The following is a 27,770-nucleotide window of genomic DNA, read 5'->3' as shown; positions in this document are numbered from 1 at the left end:
GTATTCTCACAGTTAAGCTTCTTTGATTGAGCACAAAAGCAAATGAGAATTGTCGGTTTTTTTCTTGTATTACGGTCCATTTTGGTTACTTTTGGGGCAACAACTTATAAACCTTATCAATATCAAACTTCTCTATATCTACCGTGGCTATAACCCAAAGATCCTCCGGCCGGCGAGGACTTCAAACTCCGCATTGGACAGACCCGAAAATCTTCCCCTATTCTCGACTAGCCCAATACCCAATTCGAAAGCCAGACCTCCGATCCTGGAGATGTGTGTGTGTGCTATCTGGCATTGGAAACGGCTGTTGAAACTAAATATTTAGCAAAAATGAATATAACTGGAAGTCAATTTAGATTTTGGCCTCTTGTTCGAGACGCTACAATTGTATATAGGCGATAAATATTCAATATCAAGTTGTGAGTGTTCCCTAAAACTTTGCTCAGCTAGCAGTTTACAAATAGTTGTTAAAAATATATAGTATTCTCTACCCGTACCATATTTAATCCTTCATCCTTTTGGTGAACATAACAGGCTAAAATCCAAAAACGAGAATAATGGTGAACGTGCGTGCATCGCAATGAAACGCATATTTTGATTATAAAATATGGTCCCGAGGTTGTTAAATATCTCTCTTCAACTTGGTTTTTTTCCCATCGATTTCTTTTTGGGCAATAACATCCATATGTGGGATCTAGAGCGGCAATTGGAGGCGGCTTTTCACTACTATATAGTATATAGATAAGGCGTTGTATCAGCGGTTTGTTTTTGCTTTTTTGGTATTTTGGTTTTTTGGGTTTTCCCAATAAATCGCATCTTTGGCAACGATGCTGAGGGCCTCCTACGCGAAAGGACATCCAATTAATTGGCTATAGAACACTACGAGTTGAGATCTTGCCTGACACTAGGTTTTCTCTAGAATTTCTCTATATTTTGTGTTTCTTTTTTTTTATTTTCTTGTATAATCCTTAAAGCCTTTAACCCAAAGCTTAGATTATATAACTGCATTACAATATATTATTAAAATTATTAAAGATTCTTTTCATTGAATTTTTAGTTTTTGTTTTTTTTTTTGGTTGAAAAAAAAGAGTAGTATGAATTTGTTATGCAAGGTTTTTTTTCAATTATTTTTTACGGTTAATTCAATTAGCATTGTTTTTGGTGTATGTGTGTAGTGGTTGTGTGTGTGTGAGTGTCGGCAAAGTTGTTATATGCTCCGTATATATATATAATAAGTATATAACTGGTTTGGTTAAAAAATGTTCATTAATTGCAAAAATTTTCTTTGTCAAAAAGAGTCTAACAATGGCGTCATGTGTAAGTTGGTTTTGTGACAGGACACGCCCCTTTTGGATATTTCCCAGGAGCGAGCCAGCCTTATTATCGCGTGCATATACCGTGACTATATATCCTTTTTTATTTTTTTTTTAAATTTATTGTGTACATATCGACGATTCTAATTCTTGTCCAGTGTTCGTGTTCAGAGAGTCTGCCAGTTAATCTTGCCTATGCCATGTTGCCTAGGGTAGCCTTTTTCTTCTACCAAATCCTAAATACATCCTTATTTCTGTCCCGGTTCGATAATCTCAACGGTGACGCTCTCGGCCACCGGATTGGTGGTGATGTTGGTGACCAGCGACTGATCCTGCGGCGACTGCGGATGAGACTGCTGCTGCTGCTGATGGTGGTGTCCGCCATGTGGGTGGTGCTGGCGATGGGCTGATCCGTGGCGCTCGTGGTGACCCACCTTGCCGGGAGCCACTGAGTTGCTGCGATTGGAGCGCACAGATGTGGCCGAGGCATTGCTGGCACTGCCATGCGACTCGGAATGGGAGCCTGTGGACGGTAGCATTCATCAAAAAGGATCATTAGTATCTCAAGGACAATGAGGGAAGATTAATTTTGACTCTACGGATAACCGATTGAAGGGAAGTTATCGTTGGCATCACAGGACAACAGCAATGTGATCAACGGGGAACTCGAGTTCGAGTGGTTGGGTCCACAGGATTCTACGAGCTCTACTACTTTGTATGTTCTATATACAAAACGATCGAAAGAGTAGATATATATTTTATATAATAAAATTAGGTATAATTTTTGTACAAGATACTAAGAAATTATATTTTATTTTTCCTGAGCTTCTCAAAAATATTTGTTACTCTTTTGATCGTCTTCCGTTTTCATGTTTTTATTATATCTTAAATTATATCTTTGAATAAAGCCATTTAAGGAAACTATAGTTAGGTAGCCGTGCTAGAAAGGAAATGAACTAAAGCGGAAATTCAACTTAAAAAGGATGCTCCAATGGATTTTCAGAGTAGGTTAGATAGAGTTTTCAAGTTTCGATGAGGCTTTTGTTACGAGTTTCTCTACGATCGTTTTTCCTTGTATCTGTATCTGTTAGACATCTTGTCTGTATTTGTATCTGTATCGGTGTTTTCAGTATTTTTGGGTGTTCTCTAAGAGGCTGGTGGCAGTGGCAGGAGTTGTGAAAGTTGGAGTATTATTAGTAGTACGAACAGGTTAACTGCAACTCTCAACTACGGCTTACAATCTAGGGAACAACACTTCGAGCCAACAATGAAAATAATGAGTACAACGAATACTACGGGTACACTTGGGATAATGACGTTTTATTTTTATGTAGGACTATTTAAGAATAATTTTAAAATAATATGAATAAATCTAGTTAAAAATTGAACATAATTTTCCCAAGTGTATGATTACGGATACGGGTACGAGTACAACTTTTTGGACGCAACTTTCGCTAGACAAGACATCAACTTTACGAGTACACTACGCAGACTGTCAACATATTTGGGTGGTTTTTGGTGGTTGGGTGGGTTTATACGGTTTTACGATTTTAGCATTGGTTTCTCAGGTCTGCCTACCTCTTGGACCCTGATATGGATGCGTTTTCAGATATTTTTCATTGTCATTGTGTGTGATACGTATACAGACAGATATATATATATAGATAATATATATATATTACAAATGTACATATATCGCGGTGATCTAGAACTTAGTCGGTCGACCACAGGATGGAACCGTCCCCGCAGACGACACATATGTGGTGGTGCTGGTGGCGTTTGCCGAGGGCGTGGGCGTTGGCGTTGGTGTGGGCGTTGGCGTAGGCGTGGTCGTGGTCGAAGGTGTGGCAGAGGCAGCATACGTTGTGGCTGTGGTTGTGCTGGCACCCGCACCCGATGGCGCCGCCGCCGTGGCCGTCGTCGTTGCGGTCGCGGTGGCGGTAGCCGCCGTTGTCGTTGGCACGTAGGGCAGAAAATGGCTATGGACCAGGTTGTGCTGGCTGGCGGCGCTCGGATGCTCCAGCAATCGGGAGCAGGTGGACACATCGCTCACCCGGGAGTCACTCGAGCGTGTGTTGCTCTTCGACCGGATCATGCGTCCTTTTTGTTCGGGTTTCCCGTATTCGGTTATTGTTTATGTTTGTGTTTTCCGGCGCAGTTTTTTGTTTGTGGATTTCGTTTTTAGGTGTTTTGTATTATTTTTTGTTGGAGAGGGAAATGAGCGGTTGGATACGTTTAATATTTTGCTTTTAGCTGGGCACGCGACATCGAATTTTGGGGAAAGTTTTTTTGGGGGTTGATGGGGGCTGCAGGTGGTGGGCGGGAAGTAGGCGGTGGGTTGGTGGTGGTAAGTGGTAAGTGGTGGGGCGCAAAACTCAAACAACAATATAAATATAACCCAAAAAAGGTAATTTCAAACAACTGTCCGCTGGGCTTCGTACAACAACAATTATCACCGTAATGGCGCTGAATAAAACGGTTCTTAAACTGTCAGTCAAGTTGATTGAGCCCCCCAAAGAGTTGTTGTTCCTGCTTCGTTGGTCTTTGGCATATCTGTTGGGTTAAGGTGGCGAATATGGTCAGATAGGTTGGCAACACAACACCGCCCAACGCACTAGTTGCCAATAAAAATAATTAAAATCAATAAATCATAATTTTAAATTCAATTTTTGGGTAAGAAAGTGTGTAGCAGGCATTATACTTTTGATAATAGAAACTTAAACAATATATTTCAATATGAAATCAAACCCAATATTCGCACTTTAATTAACTATAAAAAAATGATTCAAAAGTACTCCATACCACTTCATAAAAGTCTTAAAAGTTTTATCATTTTTCCTAATTAAAAAAAGTTATCTTAAACGTCCACTACTATCTCGAGTGCATCCACAACCCCAATTGTTTTTTATGTTCGTTTCTTGTTTCTTGATGACTGACTGATCAATTGACTGACTGACTGATTGACTGGCTGATTGATTGATTGGGTAAGTACTTGGGGGTTTTCGCTTTCGTTCGCTGTAAAAAGAAAGTTCTGCAAGTTGTTGAGACAACAGACAGACCATAGAAAAACTCAACCGAAAAGTTAACAAAAAAAATAATGTGGAAAACCAAAACAAGAACAAAAGATGCACGCGCGGAAGACCAGAGACAGGACTGTTGGCAGGACACTGACAGGACTGGAATACAAACCTGTCTTACCTAGCGACGGGTTCGGCGAGTGGGGCCGCAAGGAGGCCATGCTAGGCTGCCGCGAGGGGGCCCGCACCGACATCCTGGAGCCGCGGCGCTCCTGTCCATGGAGCAGCTTGCTGTCCCGCAGTAGAGAGACGTTCATCAGGCGCGGATTCGGGGTATTGAAGATGGTCCGGTTCTCACGCCAGCGTGCTCTGCAATTTACCCGGGTTGCCAGGTTGCCATGCGGCGAAAAGATGGCAGAAATTAGTTACATTTCATGGTTCGGCAACGGCTAGACAGAAGGCGGGTGATGCGGGCTTTCAAAGCAGTGGAAATGAGTGTAGGTGGTTGGGTGATAGGACGGTGATGGGGACTCTCTTTAATGCCAATTAATGCAGAAATTCTGTTTATTCGAGTGGAAATTAATTGGTGCTCGAATTATGTATCGCTTGCCAACCACAATTTAATGAAGTTCTATCAAAGCACCGGCAAACCCATTGACCCAGTTTATTGGCAAGAGCAAATGGATGAGATTGAAATGAGATGCGGTGGTTGCAACATAGATGGGTGGCCAAGACACATTAAAAGCAGATGCTAAGAAAATTAATTGGTACTAATAAATGGTAAGAGCTTTTGAGCAGGATATAGATTCTAAATAGATTCACTCGGACATCTATAACCAGAGTTTAAGCTTTAAAGTGAATATGTGGTCTGGATTTCAAGATCATTTGATTTATGAACTTGAATGTTTTTTCCACTTTATCTTATTAAACAAAACTTTATAACCATAAACCGCAAATAGACTATTTAGACTATAAATGTTAAAGAGTGTGGGGAGTGAGTTTGTGGATGTGATGATGATGTTTGCATTGCAATTTACTCACTGGCTAAACAATCGCAGGACGACACAAATAATAATAAACATCAATGCCATTCCTACCAGCACGCCAATCATGGCCGGATCGATGTAGTCCTCGGGTCCCCTCTTGTCCTGGCGTCCTGTGAACGAAGCCAAATAAGCAAACAATATGGCACCATTAACCACCAAGTTCGAGTCATGTTTTCGACCATGTGTATGTGACCACACCGACCTTTGCACTCGACGGAGCCGTCCTTGCCCCAAATGGGCGACATCTCGAACCGGCAGATACAACGTCCGTCCCGGCACTCCGTCTGGAAGTATTTCATCTCGCATTGCTCATTGAAGAAACAGGACTCGTTCACGGCGGCCTCTGTGGGTTGTATTTTAAGGATAAGAGAGGATAATAAGTAAAGCTTACAAATGTTTGGCAAAAAGGACATTGGGAACAAAAAGGGGAAGCTCAGAGTTGACCCTATTTTGTTTATAATTTGGCTAATTGTTCTCTTTTCTTTTAGAAGCAAATAATATAATATACAAGCATTGTTCACGGTGCATAGTAAACAATCCGGGCTGTTCTACTATCGGGAAAAATATTTCCCAGCTGTCGTAACGGTTTGTGGATTGATTTAATGGTTGATTGGAGTGCGATATGCGATACGACCACCCCGGATTGACTTTGCCAGCATTTGTCCACTCGGTCGACAAATATTATTGAGATATTTGGCCAAGAACAAAAATAACCAAATGACGGACCGGCTGCCTGTCAATCTGACGGAACATACGATGATCAATGGCCGAAGAAACACTTGGCCAAGAATCACAGTTGAGTCAGAGCCATAAAAATAGAATCTTAAGCTGTCGAGAGAGGGATTTCGAGAATCCCAAGCAGCCATAAATATTCACATCAAAGCTGAACTCGGAAAGTCCCTCCAAATTGATTCTAATTTACAGTACCTTGGGGGGGAAAGTCAGAAATATCTATTATAATTATGTCAAACGTGCATTAGTTGCACTTTCTTGCCACCCAATGGGTTTGTTGCCAAGTTTCTATTTTAATTTACAGAATTTGTGGCTGCGCCCCACAATCACGACATGGCAACCCTTTGGGGGTGGGATTTCACTTGCCACTGCAGTTTTCCTCTGACGGTTTTTTAATGAAAACTTGGCAGAGTGACAGCGAAGGAAAATGAAGGGAAATAGAGGGGGAAATCCTGGCCTTACCTTTGCCACATTTATCAATGTGATTGGTGACGGGCAGATCCTCGGTGCACTGGCAGGACTTCTTCTTGGGATCGCATATGGAGCCGGGAAAACCGCATTCCAAGGTGTTTTCGCACTTGTCGCCGAACTTCTTCTGTCCGCGGCTGGCATAATCTGTGTTAAAAAAGAGGACGAAAGGGAAAATGTACTTTGGTTACTCGTGACTAATCCCAGGCGTAAAATTTGTAACGAAACCGACACAAACTTTCGATTTGCCGCCGTGCATATCAATAAAAAAAAGGCAAGCAGTGGGGCCAAAAAAAGTTTCTGGTGAAATGTTTTTTGTAAATCCCCAACGACTTAGGGGCAGATTAAAATGTAAATTCTTTAGCAGCCTTGGAGGTGTTTGTTTTTGCTGCTTCGCTCTGTTTTTATGTGTTTTTCCGAGGTGTAAGAGTGTGTGTGTGTGATGTTTTCCTCGAGGGGCATACTCGCCGCATAAGTCTTCGGCGCTTTTCACTTAGGATAGCTGACTAGGAATCCTTCATTAACTTTGAATGGAATGAAAACATGGCTCACACAAACGCCGGCCCACTCACACATGGTCGAGCCGGCAGTGAGTTGCGTTTGCGGCCCTTCACATCTTAATTAAGCTCTTGGGAGCAACTCTCCGGCACGAGGATTCCCACCGACAATGTGTGCAAAATCTCAGCCGCAGTCAAGGGTTAAGCCAGAGGCACAGTAAAAAAAATATTTAAATCTTTTCCAAGATTTAAGTTCTAAGCTAGCTCTAAAATAAACCTACAGACATATAAGAGTGCTCTATTTATCACTTTCACAAAATGCTAATTTGAATAATGCATCCGGGATGTAAACATTTATAGTTTTGGGAGCTTATTCCCCCAACTATCCAAATTCATTCTTTTAAATATTTATTTAAATTTATATATGAATATTTATTCAACTTCTTTTTTCAGTACTTCCCGCCATTTGCCTCACTAATTTGGTTGATACTCCGCGGCCATAATTACCGAGACCAAAGCCAAGACCAAGACCAAAAAGCAGAATGAACTTGGTAGCGGATGCGAAGCGCTAGAGCCCGCATTTAAGCCAACGGAAGCGAAAAGACAAAACAAAATGGCTGCTCATGCAAACGGGGTGCGCCATTTTCCAGATGCCTGCCGCAGTCTATGTGTGTGTGTGTGAGTGTGTGCTTGAGTGTATGAGTTCATGGCTGTGCATGTGCGAGGGTCTTGTTATGGGGCAGAGTCTATTTGCTTGCGGTTTATTTTTAAATGCACGCCTGGCTATGAATAGAGCTTTAGTTTACAAGAGGCTAACGAAAAAGCAAAAAAATATATTGTATGTATATGAACACTAATACGTCTAATGGTTAAGTGGAAAAAATGGTAGACTACCAAGTTCTTAAATAGAAATTGAGGTTGTAACTGACTTGACTATAATTATAGTAAAAAATTATTTTTCAAGATGTCTAATACATAATTACTTTTCTATATAGAATATTTATCATTAAATCAATAATTAAATGAAAAAAGCTGATTGTACTCTTTTCAAACTACTAGACTTACTAGTTTTCTTTAAGATTTGAGCTTCCTAATACAATACTTCTGCGACTGCCCCAAAAATTATTCACTTCTTAAATTATTATTCAATCCAATATTAAATATTCAGGCCCTTTGAAATAGATTTTGTATAGATTTTTAGTAACCCCATTCAGGTCATACAACTGTCGAATTGGATTTATCGTATCGAAAACTATTACTAATGCATTAGCCAGTCCCGACATCAATCGACTGACCCCCCTGTACCCTATCCGGAAAAGTCCGCAGAAAGGAAACCCAGCTGGCGCAGCATCAGCATTCCACAAAGCTTTGCCTACGTTTTTTCCCCAGCTGAGCTTTATTTGGTTTTGGTTTCCGCGCCAGCAAAAAAAATAAAATGAAGAGAAAGCGAGGGAAATTCTGTGAAAGTGTTGACAAAGTGGCTGCCTGGCGGTGGCGGTGGCCCTGAGGGCTCAGAAAAGCGGACTCCCGCTTTTGGCGCGGTGCATGTCCCTGACCCGAGGCCATCCTTTTGATAGCCTTACCAAAAAGCGATTACCCAATTGCCCGACCAAGTCCGGCCCGGGCCGGCTTCGGCTAATATTTCATCTAAAGGGATGTGCCTAAAATCCGACTACAAATTGCACATGTCAGACGGGATGATGGGAGCACATTAAACAGCCCGAGTTGCATTAGAGCCGGCATTTATAATTAACCAAACTGGGCCGAGCTATTTAAGCGAACTTTCCCTATTTCAGAAGCTTCATTAAACCGTACATATACAAAAAAATGGGACTACATGGAAAACTTTTCACATTCTGGCTAAAATCTACATGTACTCTGGAAAGCAGACAGGCCATTTAAGTTTTGTATGAGAGAACTACTTTAATGCTCGGAGGATGGTTCAGAAATAAGGAGCCCAAGCATAGTGGCTTTCAGGAAATTGGCTTACCTTGAGGCAAAAAGAGCTCTTCGAAAAAATGGTATAGTTTATTAAAGCAGGGGAATTCTCCTTTAGGCCGTCCCAGTTTCCCAGAACTGAGTTTATTAAAAAGTAAAAATGTGGAGAACTCAATTTACGAGGGAAAAACAAAGAAAATAAAGAAATACCAGGCCGGGTTAAATAACACAGTTTACTATTGAAATTTTTTAGTCTATCAGGTATCGTCTGGATGTTTTTAATAAAAAAGGGAGGTGGATTCAGATTACAAAGCGAAAATATTTCATTTATGGAGACTGGATATCTGGACTATTTTAAAAGTTAAATAAATGAATAATTTTCAGAGGAAAGCTGTGGCAATAATCTATTTTTGTCAATTAAGTTCTCAGAATCTAGGTATGGCAAGTCACTGGATAACATTTATTCTCGTACTATTTTTAGTCACTGTACGAGGGACATAGCTGCAGCTTATGCAATTGCAATGGAATTGCCTCCAGCAGTAGGATGAACAAAAGACTGTCAAGGCAGCCGTCGCATACGTGACACCTCCATGACGTCAGTGAGGTCTATACTCATTTTCATTCTCATTTTCATTTTCATTTTCATGGCGAGGTATCTGAGCCAGCCTACGGATGGCATTATGCTACCAACCTTGTGCTGCATTCTTATCATTGGGGGGTATACTTAATATATACTTACCAAACTCGGGCGTCGTGGTCTCCGGACCAGCACTGAAGGCATTCACGGCAAAGAAATTATCACCGTCATCACCCAGCGTCAGCGGTGGCATTAGGGCAATAACGGATATCAGTAGCAGAACGAGGGACGAGTTGAGACGTTCCCAGCCAGATCTTGGTCCGGGTCCTGCGCCTGCTCCTGCTCCTCCGCCTCCCCTAGCTCCCTTTCTCCCCGCTGCCTTCATTCTGGTTTTCCTGGATCCTGAATGGAGGTCCTTCTGGCCCATTAACATTAACGATGGCGGGGCACGCGTTTTAAGGGTGGCAACCATCGAGCAGCGTTTCAAATTTCCTGCACCAGGACCTGCTGAGCTCCTCTGCTTTGTTGTTCGTAGTGTTGCTGGTTGTAAGTTCAATTTGGCTCTATTTGCTGGCCAATTGTTGATGTTGTTGCGGCTGTTGATAGTGTTATTGTTGTTGTTGTCGTTGGTCAAACACTCAGCATCTGTGGCCTCGTCGTCTTCGTCGGCTGACTGTTGCTGCTGGGACTCACATTGTTCGCGGGTCTCGCGCCTCAGGGGGAAGCGGCCCTTGAACGGGACAGCTCCGTAACGGGGCCGGGGCTCTAGAGCCCCATCTAATCTCATATTATTCGATCGTCGTCGTGCTCCTCATCCATTCTGCTCTGTCGACTATATCAATTTGCACACTGCCTTGGCCCGTTTAGTCCTTTAGTCGTTGCCCTCGTTTCCGGTTCACATCAAAGTCGTCGTCCTCTTCCCGTTCACTGTAACAAGACCGAACGATAAAGTAGTTTTTTGGGTTAGTTTGGTCTTGATTTGGTTTGCTTTTTGGTGGGGATTCAATCAGAGTCCTAAGCTCTGAGGAAAGAGAGTCCTAGTTTGGAGGCAAAAGGTCGGGCTAATCACTTTGCGGCGTGTGAAATTACAAACCTTCGTTGTTGAAACAATTTCCGAAAGTGCCACCAAAAGTCTGTAACTGAAACCGACATTGACACATAGATGGCGCCCCCCGGCAGGCACGCCTATTTTCAGGGAGGGGCGGTTGGCCAGGACAAAACTGTCACAGCTGTGGGCGACTTTTTGGCACTGCACACCAAAATTGACTGACGGCAAATTTGTGTGTCTATGACAGTTAATTGGATTAGGCGCGCCCAAAGCGGACAGCAGGCCGACAAGCGGACAAGCGGACAGCAGGATAAGCGGCAGATGGACAAAGGACATGCGGACAGCGATATTAAACGGCGAGGCCTTCAAATCCATTGTTGAGCCGATTATGGCAGGATTTAATTAAAATTCGTTCCAATTATATTTTATTTAATTGCATGACAATGATTTGTGTTGCATGGCTGCCATGGACACGGGCAGCTGTTGAATAAATCATGAACTGGGCAACATGCAACGCATGTTTTGTGGCAAGTGGCGATTATTTAGTCAGCTATTTACTCGGATTAGTGGCTGGACATTTGGCATATTTGATTGAGGGTTAAAGCCATAACTGCAGTCCAGTGGCAAGCTAAACAAACACAATTTCAAACTTGGCTTTGTCAAGCAATTTAAATGACCCCACAGCCCTGGATTATACATTCTGTGGCCTAACATTAATAATCATCAAGTCAAGAGAAGATTGTCTGCACTTGAGTTCTCGAAATGTCTGCACTTCTATTTATTACGATTTTTCAGACAAAATGGCTAACCACAATTGTTGGAAATGAAAACTTGACGGCTTCCCCAAGGGCTATAAATAATTGCATAGCCAAAAATAAAATATTCCAACATTAATAACCATCTTCGTTAAGCTCAAGGACCATATGCATCCTATACCTGTTCTATTTATAAAGATTTTCCAAACAGAAGGCCTAAACACAATCATTTGTAAAAATATCCATCCACATTAGAATCGCCCTTGACAGGCAAATACCATTGTTTTCGGGCCTTGGTTATAAGCCAAATGGGAAGGCTTTGGAGCTGATTTGAGAATAAATACTTTTCCGGGCACCCGAGAGACCCCAGAGACAAAACGTGGCCAACATGGTTTTTGGCCAAGCCAGGCAGACACTGAAAATCCGCATTTGCTTGTAATTTATGCCAGTGGCAGCTTTACAGCTAACGAAAATTTACCACAAATTCATCGGTTTAAGCCGGGTCTCAATTTCTCAGTTTGGTTTTGGTAGCCACTACGATTCCGGGCTACAATTCCGGGCTTATTCTGCTCGGGCAGAAAACTCGTAAACACACGAGGCACGCATAACGCGCAGCGCACTGAAGCACGAATGATGTAGGGGAAGCATGTTGCATATTTATGTTCCATCCTCGAGGAGTGACTACATGTGTTTCTGCACCAGAACCGATTCCCATCGCCATGAATTGTTTTTCGTTTTTCATAAATTCAGACGCCGTCAATCGGATGAAGAGTATTCATTACAGGGCGTATACGCAATATATTCCATGTGACTGCCTTCGCTTCCGCGCCAAAAAGGACATGTTGATGAGACAAATGCCTGACACATCAGGGGCAACCACGACAAGGAAATTACAACCATAATATCAGCAACAACATCAGCCCCGGATGTCGACCCAACTTTGAACCCATGTACAGTGAACTCCTTGAAAAGAAACTTCTATTTTGTCTCCACTAATTACTAATTACCAAAGTAATCAAATGAAATTGGAGTTTATTCCATGGGACTTCTTTGTTGTCGCAGATCCTTTGTTCAGCGGTCGTTGCTCGAATAAAAGTTCACCGTACTTGAGGTCCCTCTAGTTCTCAGCTAGTATTTAATCCAATATTTTCCGCTCTTCTTGAATAAATATGCACAAGTCTATAAACTAACCATAAACTAGTTCGTCTCTTTAGTAATTTCCACTAACTAAGCATCTACTGTAGAAAATATATCATGTTTGTTTAGCCGGCGGCAGTGTCAGGACATTTATGAGCCAAAAATTTGCGCATACAACGTGGCGTATGCGCAATACATAAACGAGGCGACCCTAATCAGGACGAGATCGTGCTAATTAACATGACACAAGCATAAATCATAAAGCAGCCACCTGACTGGCATCCTGTCGGATGGCCTCGAGAGGAGGTCCCCCCTTTCTGGATGCCCCAATAAATGCCTGGGGAGAAGGAATAGCCATTGTTTTAGCATAAGACTCAAGGACACGCGCCTCGCCTTTATGGGTAAAATAAAAATAATAAAAATAAAACTACAAACAGTCGCAAAGAGCCAATTCAGAAATTCGTGCAATAAATTCAGCAAACAATGGCAGAGGACACACATGTGTGCCAATGGCCACGTGTGTGTTACTTTTTATATGTACTGGTGTGTGTGTATTAGTTAGAGTGTGTATGTGTATTTGCAGTAACAACAATGCGCTTGGCTTAGACAAACAATGGAAAGAGGCCGGCCCGGCCGGAGCGAGGGCAAACAAAGCAAAGTCCAAGTGGGCTTACAGACGCCGCCAAAACGAACGCACTTTGGCTAAGCGCCAGTACACAGATACACAGATACAGATACAAATGCAGGGATCTAGATACAAGATACAATCGCACTTCCTTGACTTCGATTTATAGATTTTTTTCGCTATTTTGAATATTGTTACTGACATGCTATTTAAATTAGCTTTGAAACTATTTATAGTTTGTACATTTTTCATGGCCTTGTAGTTATTAAAAATAACTTAGAAAAGCATCTAAATTTAAGCTTAAATCCAAATAATCAGAAACTGATGCTTATAGTATATCTGACTTAGATATTAAACATTTTATTGATTGCAGAAACCCATCGCCAAGCAATCTGGGAGGAAAATCTAAAGTCCAAAGCCAAGATGCAGTTCTTTTCGCATATTTCAGGCGGCTCTCTATCAATTGGGGACAGAAATCTTTGCGAATGCGTGCCATTACAGCAATTATTTCTCAAGATTTATGTGGTCGGAACAAATTGCTTGGCATTTGGCCCACAACTACATACACACACACACACACACTTAGATTTGAACAAAGGAGCCAGGACGAAGACGGATAACCGCACAATAGCTCCGTGGCAGCCCACACAAAACACAATGCGACTACATATACACATGCCATTTAATAGGACCCAAGATTCTGGCAAAACTAATAGAATTTCGTGGTGCTTTATTTGGCCAAAAGACATGCTGGCCATAATCATTAACAGCATCCGCAAACTGGATTCGTTTTGGGGATAAAATTCAATGATTAAATCAATATATCACTGTCCAAAATGAACTCGAATCGATTTAGTACAAGGAAGAGACTGTTTTCTTGTCCCATACCAAGTAGATTGGATTGCCCATTTATTTATTATTTTTGTCAAAATATTAAATAACATCTTACTTAAAACATTTCTGGGTTAAGACTCAACAATTGAATCAAAGCTCTCTACCTGGCAGGTCGACCTCAATTTGATGGCAGTGATTGAATTGAATTCTGAAAAATTCAGAATTAATTAAACCAGGCCAGAGATGGAAATATGACTCGGAAGGCAAAAATTACTAATTGAATTGCCTCGGCCCTTCCTTGCAAATTGAATGAGTCCTGTCCCGGGGGGGAATTCACAGGATTTCAGAGGCGAAAATTAAACTCAAATGAATTGGGCGATTGAGCAATCAGTGGGAAGGAACATCAATTCGACTCGATTACAGGTCATTGAGTTTCATTCCGCTCCTTTCAGACCCTTTTCCTTTGTCCTTTGTTTAAGGACTGATGCATTTTTGTGGCCAACGAGCGATGAATCAGACCCCGAGGGGCTTCCTCATTGCTGAAAGTAGCGAAAAAAATGAATGTAATTTTCCTTGCCATTTTTATTGTTTGATGTCCGCACGCGCCTCCCCCGACGAGTGCTTGTTTTGCATTCCAATTACATTTTAAATGAAATTATTCACCTCTTAGCGCACAACTACTAATGGCTAAAAGTCTGGCCATCATCCTGTAAAATATATAAATACATAAAGAACTCTCTAATTAATTCATGACTCATTTCATATCGCCTTCCACGTAAAAATCCGATCCATTTACTTTTAGTTAGAGGTCTTTGGGTTTGAGTAATGCTTATCGCATTCATGGCTAAATTACATTACATTTAGGTTTATATTTCAAATATCCCCAGTGGCATTAGCGTGTGTGTGAGACTGTGTGTCACTACGTATATTAAAACTCAATTAAATATCGCATGTTGTCAAATTGCCCATCACAGGACCTGAAAGTATGCAGCCCAACAAAGGGAAAATAAAAACAAATTCCATGCTGCTATTTCGCTGCGCCTCATTATGAATTAATTTAGGTTCGCATTTCATTCCGACTGCGAGGTGGTCGGAAAATGGTGGGAAATGCCCGGATTACTAAGTGGATAAGGATATATATATGCGATTGCCAGGACAAAGTATGAATGAATTATGATTGCTGGAACGTCGCGAAACTGTTGAGCTTTCGAGCCATGTTCTCCTGGAGTTCTTCAGGTCTTCGTGGTCTTGGCCAGGTTGGAACTGGTTGGCCTGGTCGGCCTGAATCGCTTTCGGTTGCCATGTGAAGGGCAATAAATAAAATGGCGAAAAATGCGAAATACAATAAAGTATTGTAACAGCGACCAAACAAACAAACAAACAAAGCCCGCCAACAAAAGGTTACCAGCGCCGATGGCACACTTGGAAAAAATGTTATAGTGATTCAAGGACATGATTTGTACCAAGGGGGGAATTGTTCGAATGGATGATTAAATTAAAAGAATTATTTTTTTCAGTGCACTGTGACGACGACGACAACAGCCAGGCGACTGGCAAGCGGAAATGGCGTGAGCCGTACATGTTGTTGGAGGCGTGAGCAGGAGCTGAAGCTATATCGGGAAGGGAGGCGGTGCCCCTGGCCGATCTGCCCCGCCACCCGGCTTGCCACCACCTCGATTTCATCCTTCATCGTTCAGCCCCCAAAAGCGAACGCATTGAATCAAAGAAAATCACGAAACATGGCGTGGCAAGCGGCGGTTCCTGCACTACCTGTATTTCGTATTTTGGTATTTGGTTGCTCCTGCCCTGGAAACTTTTGTGCCACCCCACCAATTAGCCCAGCACCAGGAACCACAGCCATGTTGAGGCTTTAAATACTAAATACGGAATACCCGAAAGCCGATAACTTTATTCACCCAAAAGATTTGCAGCTTGTCTTGGCCGGGCGGATGCATGTCCCATGCCCTTTGATAATAAATATACAACTTTGTGCTTTTGTCGTCGGCGGCCATTTTCCGCTTCCTTCCCCCATTGCCTCTTGCCTTTTGTGCATTTCCGTTTCCGCTCCAGCTAAAGGGGAAGTGGAAGCGAGTTCAATGTAAACGGATTTCCATAGCAATTGAATCGAATCGAGTCGAGTCGAGTTGAGTTGCCAGTCGATGGGCAACTTTTAACCTTTTCCATCTGACACATTATAAATAAATGGTTTGACTTTGCGCTTACAGCTGTCATATATTTAATGGTGCAAATGCCACCACACATTGCCGCAATCTGTACTGCAATCCATATTGCACATACGCCCTGTGTGCAGCCAACTGAATGCGAAGCGAATACTTAGTAAGTATTACTTACTAGCCCGGTTAATGAAGTTTCTAATGCACGCAACGAGGCGTGTCGCTGCCGATTGGCCAAATCAGATACGTCAGCATGTCACATTATTATGGTAATATTTTTGTGATTCATCGGATTCCGTTTCAGTGGTTATACATATATGGTGTGTATTTAATGGGAAATGGGCGGATATCAGCCTTTGTTCCGACTCAATCGACTACCGACCCCGAAAGGCCATTGCCGGGTTGATTTGCCGGCGCAATTTAAACTCAATTTCCCGAACAAAAGAAATTTTAGCCATTAAATTCGCTTGCCATGCACAAAGTCATCAACAATGCATCCGAATTCGCATTCGCAATCACTGTGGCAGTTCTACATCGAATCCCAGTGCACTTGGCCGGCGTTGAACTAACGATATAGCAGTTTTTGGTAAGATAGACTAGGCTTCATCAATACCTACTAAAGACTTAAAAAAGGAATTCTTTGTTTCTTTTAGATTTAGGTTCTAAAATCTTACAAATCAGAGATAGAAGTATTTTTTCCAAAAACAAAGCTATAACTCTTCATTTTCTCGTTTGGCAAACAGACCACCATAAATTTACTCTTAATATACCCCTTGAATACCCATTAAATTCTCGTCCTGACATATACACCCTTATATAGAAATATATCCTTTTTGCCAACGCTCAGCGGATGTGACTACGGATGTGGCTGCGCTCGGCTGGCGCTTCCAGAAATCGCATGAGTGCTGCAATATTTAACCCCTCTGTGCAGGTGGGTGAGATCCTGGCTCCTGCCAGTTGGCAGGACACGTGCGAACATATGCATATGTATGCCACTAGGCCTTAACACACTTTGGCCCGCATCGGAGTGCACACCGCGTTGCACAAATGCGATTTGGCCGAGCTTAATCCATAAGCTTGGGGAATCCACTTAGAGGAGCGTGAAGTGACGCTAAGCGGGTGTCGTTGGGGAGGTCATCGGTCATTTTAATTGCGCATAAAACGGCCAGAACGCACACTCAATTGATCACGCACAAAATATGTGTATGTGTTCTATATATAGAAGAGGTCCCATGGGGGTTGGAGGTTTACAGAGAGAGAAATTCTAAAAGACGGGTAAAAGGATACATTTTTAGAACCTTAATTAGTACCCCAAAAAGTCTTTAAAATGCTCAGGAAAAGAATTCGAGTTCGAACTAGATTCTAGCATTCAAACCCTTTCAAGTTCCCTTTTAAGTTCCAAAAGTCTTTACAATTTTTCGCAAGTGTCAAGCTCCTGAAGCGGAATCCTAGTAGCCATAGCCATAGGTGATGGAGTGCCATAGACTGACATATGCAGTTGCCAGGACATGGTTAATGTGACAAGGACTGTTTGCACAGTTTGCTTAATATTCCACACGTGCACTGCCCTCACACATAATATATATTTATATACACATGTACTGCGGTCATAATGAGGGCCACTTGCCGGTGTCAGGAGTCAGGAGTTCGCAGGACTCTCGACTGCTTGACTCCGGCAGTTGTGTGTCATCAGCAAAATGGTGCCAGGCGACCAGAAATAGGATTATTTATCCACACACACACACACACTCAATGCCCCCAGAGGTGGACAAACGCAGTTAGTTATCCTTAAGCTACTTATGTATGGTCGGTATATCCTGGGAGTTGGGTGGGCTAAACGCAATTTACAGACTCACCTCGCTCAAATTAATTAGTGCAATTAAGCTAACCGCGCCTGTGGGAGGAGCTGTCAACTGTTTGGTCTGCTTTTATCCTACTTTTCCTTACTATTTGCCCAAAAAATTAAGTATACGCCGTGTACACATCGTTGGGCTTGAATTGTATCCCATTTCCAGGAACTGCAGTCCTGCTGGCTGGCAGGATTTAATTCGAAATGGTGCTTCGCTTCATTGGTATTCATGCAGCCTTAACCCACCAGCCATTTCCTAAATCCGGCCCTTAAAACAAAGCAACTAAAAGCTCGACAAAAAATCTTAAAAAGAAACCAAAAAACTTTCGAAAGCCAAAGGATTCAAATGTCGATGGGAGCGGAAGAAAGTCGAAACGATTTTCCAGCCAGCGGCGGGCACAAACAATTTATCTTCCCAGAGCTGGCCTATAAAAATGGCAATCATTATTATAGTCATGTACCAGGCAATGGGGCGTTACGGCAATCAACGCCAGCGTCTCAAGACGGCTTCCATAAATAAGCGCACAATTTCAATTTTCAACAACGCCTCAAAGGAGCACAGACCCGTGTATGTCCGTAGCCTTCGAACCGGAGACAGAGGCAAGCCACATCGAAGATTATATAGAAGGGCCAAGGAATATATACATATATATATTTAAATGCATATTTTAATAGCCATAAAGCGGGCAGCTCTTTTGGGCTGAGAAAAAAAAAAAGTACCAAAATGCCATCGGGCGTACTTACTGGCCTCTGCCAAAGGCTCAGATACAATGGCGCATGCATGGTCGCAGCTACATTATACAGATACAGATACAGATACATTTACAGATACTTTGGCAAGACAAGGCCGAATGCGAAACTAAAACAAGAGAATCCTCGTTCATATGAGGGGAGAAATGTAATATAAATTATAAACGCAAACTGTGCGACAAGGATTTTTGGTTTTTTTTTCGGGTTTTTATTTCTTATTCGATTTTCTGGTTTGTATTATTTCAACTTTGCCCCAACGACATGCGATTTGGATGGCAAATGATTTTGCAGTTGCAAGGAACGGGCGGTTGCACGGATCAGGGCGGTAAATGGTAGCATAAACGGGCAAATCGAGCGAGCACATGCTACTACAGACTATACCAAGCACATGGCGCTAGTGGAAGGTCAAGGGTCATGTCGAGCCGGCATTCGAATCTTGTCGAAATTTACTGCAACACTTGCCACGACCGCCAATAGGCATCTATCCATCTAATAAATATAATATATATCTCATTTTTTAGTATATTTATAGGCTGGATAGGAATTGATGACGTCTCCATCCAGGCACTATCTTTCTACTTGCCACCCTCTCCGGCTTGCACCGCCCCTTGGTGTCATGCCGCATGCAGATTGTCGTGCAGCAGTAAGCGAAGTAACTAAGCGAAACTGCAACGATGAGGCACGCAGAAAAATATAGTATTTTAAGCTTAAATATGATAGTTTAATAAGGCTTCTTAGGATCATTAAAATCATCTGATAATCTAGAATGTGATATTAGGATTCTGTTTTTAAGATTATTGTCACAATTCCCCCTAATTATATTAACTAAAACTCTCCTTTTTGCAGTGTAGCTGAAGGCAACTGCCGCAAAGTCTATGTTACCCGAAATCGATCCGAAAGAGCAACTCGAAAGAGGGGCTCGAGTACGTATAACTTCACCCAACTCTGCATGTGCACGTTTTCTGTGTCTGTGTCTGAGTATAAATGTGTGTAACAGAGTGTGTGTGTGTGGCAAAGTGTGTGTGTGTGGAGACCATTGGAGGCCAGACCCTGTGCCTATGCCACGCGATGTGATTGTGAATGCGAAAATGTGGCGACGGCAAAGGCAAAGTGAGACCGGGGTCTCGGTTCATTTTGGTTTGGTTTGGCTGCTGCCTAGGTTTCTGGGGGCTCTGGGTTCCGAGTTCTGGGCTAGGATGACGTAGTCCTACAGCTAAGTGTGTTAGTATGCCTGCCCTTCCTTTCTTGGGGTTGCACACTCACTCATACACACACACACACACACACACCCAGAGTGCCAGCACAGAGGGTGCGAAGGGGCATTAAATGGTTCGTGTTTTCCTTTTTTTTTCTTCTTGTTTTTTTTTTTTTTATTTTTTCCTCATCTTGCCACTCGTTTGCCACTCATATTGGGGTCGCCTGACTGTTCATACTTTAAAAGCCAGGCCATTTAGTTCCGAGGCAGGCTAAATTATTAAAAAGCCAAAGCAAATCCAAAGCCGCCGCCGCACAAACGCACGGGCGGCAGTTCATTAAATTCAATGTATGCAAAATAGCGGCCAACAATTGTGGCAGAAGGCAATCTTAACCGCCGCAATGACACCCACCCACCCAATCGACCCTCTCGTCTCACCCTGCCAGCTGTTGTCATTTTCGAGCCCCGAAAAGTATGCAATACAAGGCAAGCTCATCATAATCATATGCTTCCTTGAAGCAACTTAGCTGCGCAAATATGTTTCGCCCAACTTCAATTTGTGTCCCAGGTAGTGTAAAGGTATTTGCCATTTTTTTGTTGGTGCAAGATTGTAAGTGTGAGTGTGAGGGGGTCCTGGTGTCTGTATGTGTGTGAGTGCTTGTGGTTTTTTATGCGTCACGTGAGAATTTCCTTCATTATTATTTTACTTGGCTGCCCTGGTACATATCACGTATACGCAACGTATAATTCCGTAAAAAAAGGCATTGATTTTTTTGATTTTGCCTTCATTTGCTTGTTTTTTTCCAGTTTTTCTTTAGTTTTTTTTTTTTTTTGTTTTTCTGCCACTTTATTTATTACTTTGATTGCTTTTCACTTTTCTGGTTGAAGTTATTAGTGCTTTTCTTTGCCATTCTGAAAAATATTTGCTTGCCACTTCGGCACTGAACTGAAGTTGATTTTGTTTGTTTGTGTTTGGCACTTTTTACGCTCTCTTTGTATTTTGTTTTTCATTTCTTTATTTTTGTATTTTTTTCGCTTTTTTTGTTGTTGTTTGCTCTGTTGCTTGCTGTTCGGGGTTCATCATCACATTCACACACACACATACACTCTGTCAGGATAATACACAGACACACAAATACACTCACACAGACGCGCGCGTAAGGAATATAGTAAAGTACAAATTGCTCACAATTTCCTGGCTGGATCTGCTCTAGTTAGTTGATTGCTTTGTTGCTGCTGTTTTTAATTGCCTTCTCACTTTTTTCCTCTTGTTAGGAGACAATTCCACGACCACGCGCTTCAACGTCTGACCACGTTCTGAACGGAACACGGGCCAGACTCAAGTCCTTTTTGGCCGTTGTTGGTGAAATTTCTGAATGATTTTCACCAACTAGCGGCTGGCGAAATGCTCACAGGACATGCGCAGTGGAAAAGCGGCGACCCTGCAGGTGACACACTTTTCCGCGCCAACCGTCTTCGTCGATGGAGTGGATTTTCCGAAGCCCCCCCCACCGCCCCTCTGACTTAACCCCATTCCTCCCTTCGCTTACTATTTACATGGCACATTCGGTTTAAGGCGGCAAGCAGTTTTCCTTTAGTTACTTGCCATTTCTTTTTTTTTTCGTCCTGTTTGTATTTTGTAGTTTGAAGTGAATTTAGCATGCATTGCCTTCTGGATGGCTGAAGGATATGTGTGTGAGTGTGCTAGTGTGTTTGTGCCGCAAATGTCATTTTCGATGCTCGAACATTTTTTGTTGGGGAAGCTGCCGCCCAGATCGGGGAGTTGAAAATTCGCATTTGCCGCATCCATAATGAATGAAATGTCCTTTCGGCCAGCTTCGTCTCTCGGTTAAGCTTCTGGGTTAACTGACCTTTAGCAGTGCGGCAAAACACAAAACACAACGGAGCTTAAAAACAAATGCAAATAAAGAACTGCCTTCCCTTTTTGTATTTCAAAGTTCACTATTGTTTGCTATTTTTCTGGCACAATGCAATCTGAAATCATATTTATAGGATTGGGGGTGTATTCACAGGCTTTTCAAAAGTAAACAATTTAATACTGCTGATTTTGACATTTGCAATTTAAATATTTAACCCCAACATTTTAATTGATAAAACAAGTTTTAAATTATGTTTGCTCAATGTGTGTGTGTGCGGAGCAATATCTAAGCAATAAACGAGTGCTTGGTCAGTATAGAGCTCCAAATGTGTATTTTAAACAAATTAAAATTTTTGGGACAATTTGGATGATGTTTGACTTGCCCCATAAAAAGGATAAGAGCACTCAGACTGAGTTGAGTCGACAAAAACTAGTTAAAACTATGCTATTTCCATTTAAACAGAAAATAAATGGTAAAACAAATTATTTTCGTTTTCAGGTTAATTAAAAACGTTGAAACAAACCTTTTTTGTGCAACGAAAATAACCATAGTCGCTAAACTTTCTCATTAGACTACTTCTGTTTATAAACTTTTAAAAGGTATTTTAAAGTTGCTCCCTTCAGAAAACAAAATATGTAACCACAAATGTATTTTAACATTTTCAAACAGAATAATAGCTACATTTTGAATCCACCCCCCAAAAAAATTCCACAAAACATCTGCAAAAAACTTTGTCCATCAGGTCCTCCCATGCCTCCCATGCAGGTTCCCCATTTTGAAGGGGAAGTGGAAGATCCCCTGAAAATTTTGACAAAAAATCTTTGACACAAATCGATTAAGGTATTCCGCTCTAGAATCGGATGTATTTTGGCAAAGATATAGCCTTCGCTGGGGGCTAAAATGTGCCTCCCATGCAGGTTCCCCATTTTGAAGGGGAAGTGGAAGATCCCCTGAAAATTTTGACAAAAAATCTGAAAAATATTTTTCCCTCAGATTTTGATGCCGATTGGCGGAGAATCGTTCCACAAATCGATTAAGGTATTCCGTCCTAGAATCGGATGTATTTTGGCAAAGATATAGCCTTCGCTGGGGGCTAAAATGTGCCTCCCATGCAGGTTCCCCATTTTAAAGGGGAAGTGGAAGATCCCCTGAAAATTTTAACAAAAAATCTGAAAAATATTTTTCCCTTAGGTTTTGATGCAGATTGGCGGAGAATCGTTCCACAAATCGATTAAGGTATTCCGCTCTAGAATCGGATGCATTTTGGCAAAGATATAGCCTTCGCTGTGGGCCATAATGTGCCTCCCATGCAGGTACCCCATTTTGAAGGGGATCCCCTGAAAATTTTGACAAAAAATCTGAAAAATATTTTTCCCTCAGATTTTGATGCAGATTGGCGGAGAATCGTTCCACAAATCGATTAAGGTATTCCGCTCTAGAATCGGATGTATTTTGGCAAAGATATAGCCTTCGCTGGGGGCTAAAATGTGCCTCCCATGCACTTTCCACATTTTGAAGGGGATCCCCTGGAAATTTGGGCGAAAAATGTGAAAAATATTTTGTCCTCAGGTTTTGATGAAGATTGGGGGAGAATCGATCTACAAATCAATTAAGGTATTCCGCTCTAGAATCGGATGTGTTTTGGCAAAGATATAGCCTTCGCTGTGGGTCACAATGTGCCTTCCATGCACCCATATATAAAAGCTATAGGGTAAGGACTATATAAATGAATATCATGGATCTACGAATATCCTAAAGGACTTCATCAGAAATTAAAAAACAAAAGCGAATCATTTCTTAGTTGTAATGAAGGTTTGTAGAGGATCAGTTTATCGATGAATTAATGACCAATCCAATCCCCAATAGGGTATAAAAACTTCGTTTCCATTGGAAGGTACTCACTACTCTATTTTCTCTTGTAAAAGTTTTTAGAAACAATTAGCAGCACATTAAAATTTTCTATTAGTGTTCTATGCAGTATGAATATGAAAGTCTTCCATTAGTTGTTGAAATAAATTTAAGGGGAAATGTTTTGAAAACCCATTTTCCGCTGATACACGTTGGCGGTGCCCAGAAAGGAAACCACCGACTGACTGAAACCCAACTGCGAAATGTGAAACGCAACAAAATCAGAAGAGGAAAACCAAACTCACAGAAATAGAAACCGAAACCAAAACTCAACGGAGCAAAATCAACGCCAACGGCGGCTGCCTGTCAATTAAAACATTAAAACGCGCTGAAAAATGCACCAAAAAGTCGAAAAACAAACACAGCAGCAACAACGCTGGCGATTAGAAGCCTAGAATTTCGCAATTGAGCACTTAGAGCCAGAGCCCAGACTCAAAAAAGTGCACAGAAAATAATTTTATCAACAGATTTTTCAAACTATGATAAATCAGCAATAAATCATACTACAATATTTATATCAAATATGGCTAAAAATTCGAAATAGGACATTTGAAATATAATATTTCTTTGGGTGTTGAATCAAAAGCGGAGGATGGGGAGTGGCCCGGCGTTGGGGGCAACACTAATGTGTGACCCAGTTTGGGGCACCATGCAGGAAAGGAACTCTGTTTTGGCTATTTGCTTTTGATCATTAAAAACTGGTTGGCCGCAAACGCCAAAGCGCATACGACTGCGGTTATATTAATAGTATCAGAGCCGGACATAAATAATTATGAATAAATCACCGGGTCCCAGCTGAGTGGAGTGTGAATAGAGCGCATTAAAAATGTATGCCTTCGGAATTCATTAAATAGAAGGATTAAATAAACAGAATTTAATATGTTTACCAAAGCGGATTTGTTTTCAGGGTAATTTAATGACAAATAAATTGAAAATAAACATATTAGAGAGGATTATAAAGGATTATGTTGTGAAAATGTTAAAAAAGATATAATAAGTGTGAGCATGCATATATTGTAAATTATTAATAATGGAATGGGTTACTTTAATTTAAATAATGAATTGAATATATATTCATTTAATCGTGTCTATATATCCCACCTCGCTTGTCCATATTTCTCTTTTTTTTTACCGCCCATGTCTTTGGCGGCTGCGGAGCTTTCGGCGGCGGCTTTATAAACCGCCGGCGATGGCGGCCGCGAGCCGAGTTATACCGTTAGATTAGCCGAACGCGCGCGTTTTTCCCACGACCACAAAATATTAAATAACCACCATGAAGGATCTCAAGATGCACTGCCTCCTAGTGGTAGTACTTATCGGTTATGTGGCAGCCTTTCCGGACGGAGCTCCATCGGATACGTGTGTGAAGCAGCGAGCGAATCAACCCAATCATGGAAAGGCCAGAAGTCAGCCGGCTCATTCGAATCCCTTCGAGGTTGTGGCCGATTCCCAGACCTATCATCCCGGTCAGCAGATATCGGTGGTTGTGTATCCGCACTCAGATCAGAGCACCGTCTTCCGGGGATTTTTCCTGCAAGCCAGAGATGCCAATTCCAACGAGTGGATCGGGGAGTGGGTGCAGAGCGAGAACACCAAGACTATTCCGGAGTGCTCCGCCATAACGCATTCGGATAATCGAGATAAACTGGGAGCCAAGTTAATTTGGAAGGCACCGCAAAATAAACGCGGCAATGTATACTTTACGTAAGTAAAATACGGCTTTAAGGAGCCACAGTAGTTCTATGAATGGGCCCAGAATTCATGGCCAAATTTCAATGGCATACTTTTTGGCCAAAAATGAACTTAGTGTATAAAAGACAGTAGTACGTGTCTTTTATCGTCCGTGGCCATCATCATAATCATCATTAGGAGCAAAAGTGGCTGTACCATCATGGCTGGTAGCCGTGAAGGGATTCATTAATCATACGCCACGTTGACCCACATAATGTAATGCGCGCATAATTGTCAGGCCGACAAAAAGTTGCCGGATAATCGCACAAAGGCATTATGTAATTGATTTATTTGGAAAGAGAGTCAGTCTCTGGCGAAAAAGAGTCTCCAATCCGTCCAATCATCCGTTCAACAAAAAAGGCATCACAGCAACACAGCCAAAGACGCCAAAAGCCAAAGAAAAGTTGTCAATGGTTTTTATGCGACAACAGCAACTTTGTCAGCCGTCAACACTCTCCAACATGGAAAATGTTATTTTCTGTATATTTTATCATTAATCATTCTAGGAGGCACACAATATGATTAATCAAAAGGGAAAGTAGTGGTTTAATCAAGAGTTTTTGGGTGGGGGATTTGAGGGAAACTTTTAAACAAATCTTATGCAATCTATTATTTTAAAATTCAATTTTCATTAAAAATGTATGTAGCTTAGTGTCGGCTTAACTACAACATCATTTGAAATTGTCGAATCATCAATTATTACCTATTTATAGACACCGTTTGCGTGCAATCTTCCGTATAAATTAAAATCCATTATGACTCGGCTCGACTCAACTCGGATATTTAAATTTTCTTTTTTGCAGGGGCACTGTGCTACAGGAGTACGGCACCTTCTGGAGCGACATCGTTAACAAAGTACAGGCGGAGCCGCAATAACTGAAATTATGTACTTAGTTATAAGACAGCTGTACCGACCCATCCACTCAGCCGGGCAATAAATCTTAAAAACCCTAATTAGTCAAAAAGAAATTGTTGTTTGAAGATTTTCCAAAGACCCTTCCCGCCCTTTGCAATCAACATTACCAAACAAAATTATTGACTTTTTAGCCTAACGTTTATGAATGACCAGTCGTCCCACATACACACATCTAAAGGCACTCCCACATTGGCGCTGCCCTCCACCCACCACCTGCCACCACCCACTCGAACTCAACCAAATCAAAGGCACGAGCCGGGCACGTTTGGCTTTCCAGACACGTTGCCCAGCTTCTCATTGGAAATTCGTTTTGGGCGTGCAACTAAATTGGAAACTTTAAGCACCTTTCATGCCGGCTGTGCGAGGCGAACCGATAGCGATAAAGTAATTAGACCAGGCCTCCCTCAGACGGCCACAAAAATTGGCAAAAACGTAAGCCAAGAGAAGCAGGCCAGGTCTGAGTATCTGGGATTGCCCTTTTGCTGATTGCCTCTAATCGGACGAAGCGGATAAGGAATCAACATCAGACGATAAGGTCATCCATAAATTGGTTCCAAGAACAGCGAGAAAATAGAAAATATTCGGAAATTGGACAAAAAATTCAATAAAAATATTTAACAAACGTTCTTCATTAATAGAAATTGTTATTGTTTGATTAATTAGTTCGCTATCTGCTTGGAATGAAGGTCTTTATATAATTTCCATCAAAACAATCAATAACAAATATAATAAACAAATAAAAACAACATAATATGTAGAAAAATATTATTTAAAGGTAAGTTTATTATTTAGAACTCACCAAATTAAAAAAGACTTAAAATATATATATTTCTTCTATTTAATCTTATAAACTTTTAATTCATAGAGAGAACCTACAGCCACGACTTTAGAAAGAAAACTGATCTCGCAAATTGAGTTTCGCAATTTAAATATTATATCATAAGACCGGAATTTCTAATATTAGAATTCATTATTGTACATATATACTTGAACTATCACAACCGCAGCGACATATTCTTCCTTAATGATTATTTTTTTCTGTAGAAACAACTGGTATCAGTTTAAAAAAGAATTCCCTTTGAAAATTCAAAAAAATAGAAGCTGTTACTTTTCAGGAATCTCTACTGTAAGCATGTAAGCGCATTCTAACTTTCGATAGCTTGTTTACCCGGCTGCGAGTCCAGTTGTTATTGCTGTTCCATTGAAATGTGCCTGGCAACCCACGCGATTTGGCAAAATGGGGGGTACAAGTAGTAGAATGGGGGGCCATGGGGCCAGAACTGGGCGGGTTGTTTTCGTGCGTTGCATTCGACTGCGGTCTGGCGACTTGTTTTGATCGAATTCGCCGCGCCGGCTGTCTTTGTCTGGCTTCGCCGAACA

At 41.6% G+C, this 27,770-nt stretch overlaps 2 protein-coding genes across 9 annotated transcripts; one reads left to right on the top strand and one right to left on the bottom strand.

Annotated features, from left to right (window-relative positions):
- Positions 1-965: 965 nt before the first annotated feature.
- Positions 966-27,294, bottom strand: LOC6501184. 5 transcript variants are annotated; one of them, XR_004311535.2, is made up of 8 exons: positions 27,190-27,294; positions 9,751-10,515; positions 6,571-6,723; positions 5,579-5,719; positions 5,372-5,486; positions 4,503-4,699; positions 2,892-3,413; positions 1,717-1,836 (listed from the first exon to the last, which is right to left on the bottom strand). XR_004311535.2 is itself a non-coding variant. In XM_014911430.3 (7 exons), exons 2-7 carry the CDS (start codon positions 10,373-10,375, stop codon positions 1,562-1,564), a joined length of 1,506 nt encoding a protein of 501 aa, XP_014766916.1. In that variant the 5' UTR covers positions 10,376-10,515; positions 21,145-21,302; the 3' UTR covers positions 966-1,561. The 5 variants fall into 5 exon arrangements, 2 of the variants coding, with proteins under 2 accessions (XP_014766916.1, XP_014766915.1); XR_004311534.2 differs by lacking the exon at positions 27,190-27,294 and adding an exon at positions 21,145-21,303; XR_004311536.2 differs by lacking the exon at positions 27,190-27,294 and adding an exon at positions 21,145-21,303 and having other exon boundaries at positions 4,512-4,699.
- Positions 16,641-27,128, top strand: LOC6499400 (putative defense protein 3). Of its 4 annotated transcripts, none has more exons than XR_004311541.2 (2): positions 16,641-16,747; positions 26,278-26,339. XR_004311541.2 is itself a non-coding variant. In XM_001954677.4 (2 exons), exons 1-2 carry the CDS (start codon positions 25,017-25,019, stop codon positions 26,348-26,350), a joined length of 504 nt encoding a protein of 167 aa, XP_001954713.2. In that variant the 5' UTR covers positions 23,365-25,016; the 3' UTR covers positions 26,351-27,128. The 4 variants fall into 4 exon arrangements, 1 of the variants encoding a protein (XP_001954713.2); XR_006506880.1 differs by lacking the exon at positions 26,278-26,339 and adding an exon at positions 19,282-19,747; XR_006506881.1 differs by lacking the exon at positions 26,278-26,339 and adding an exon at positions 16,815-16,976.
- Positions 27,295-27,770: the final 476 nt, after the last annotated feature.

The sequence above is a fragment of the Drosophila ananassae genome, chromosome 2L, assembly GCF_017639315.1.
Source record: "Drosophila ananassae strain 14024-0371.13 chromosome 2L, ASM1763931v2, whole genome shotgun sequence".
Taxonomy (NCBI): domain Eukaryota; kingdom Metazoa; phylum Arthropoda; class Insecta; order Diptera; family Drosophilidae; genus Drosophila; species Drosophila ananassae.
The sequence above is the reverse complement of the archived record's forward strand: the minus strand, read 5'-3'. Positions and strand labels throughout refer to the sequence as shown.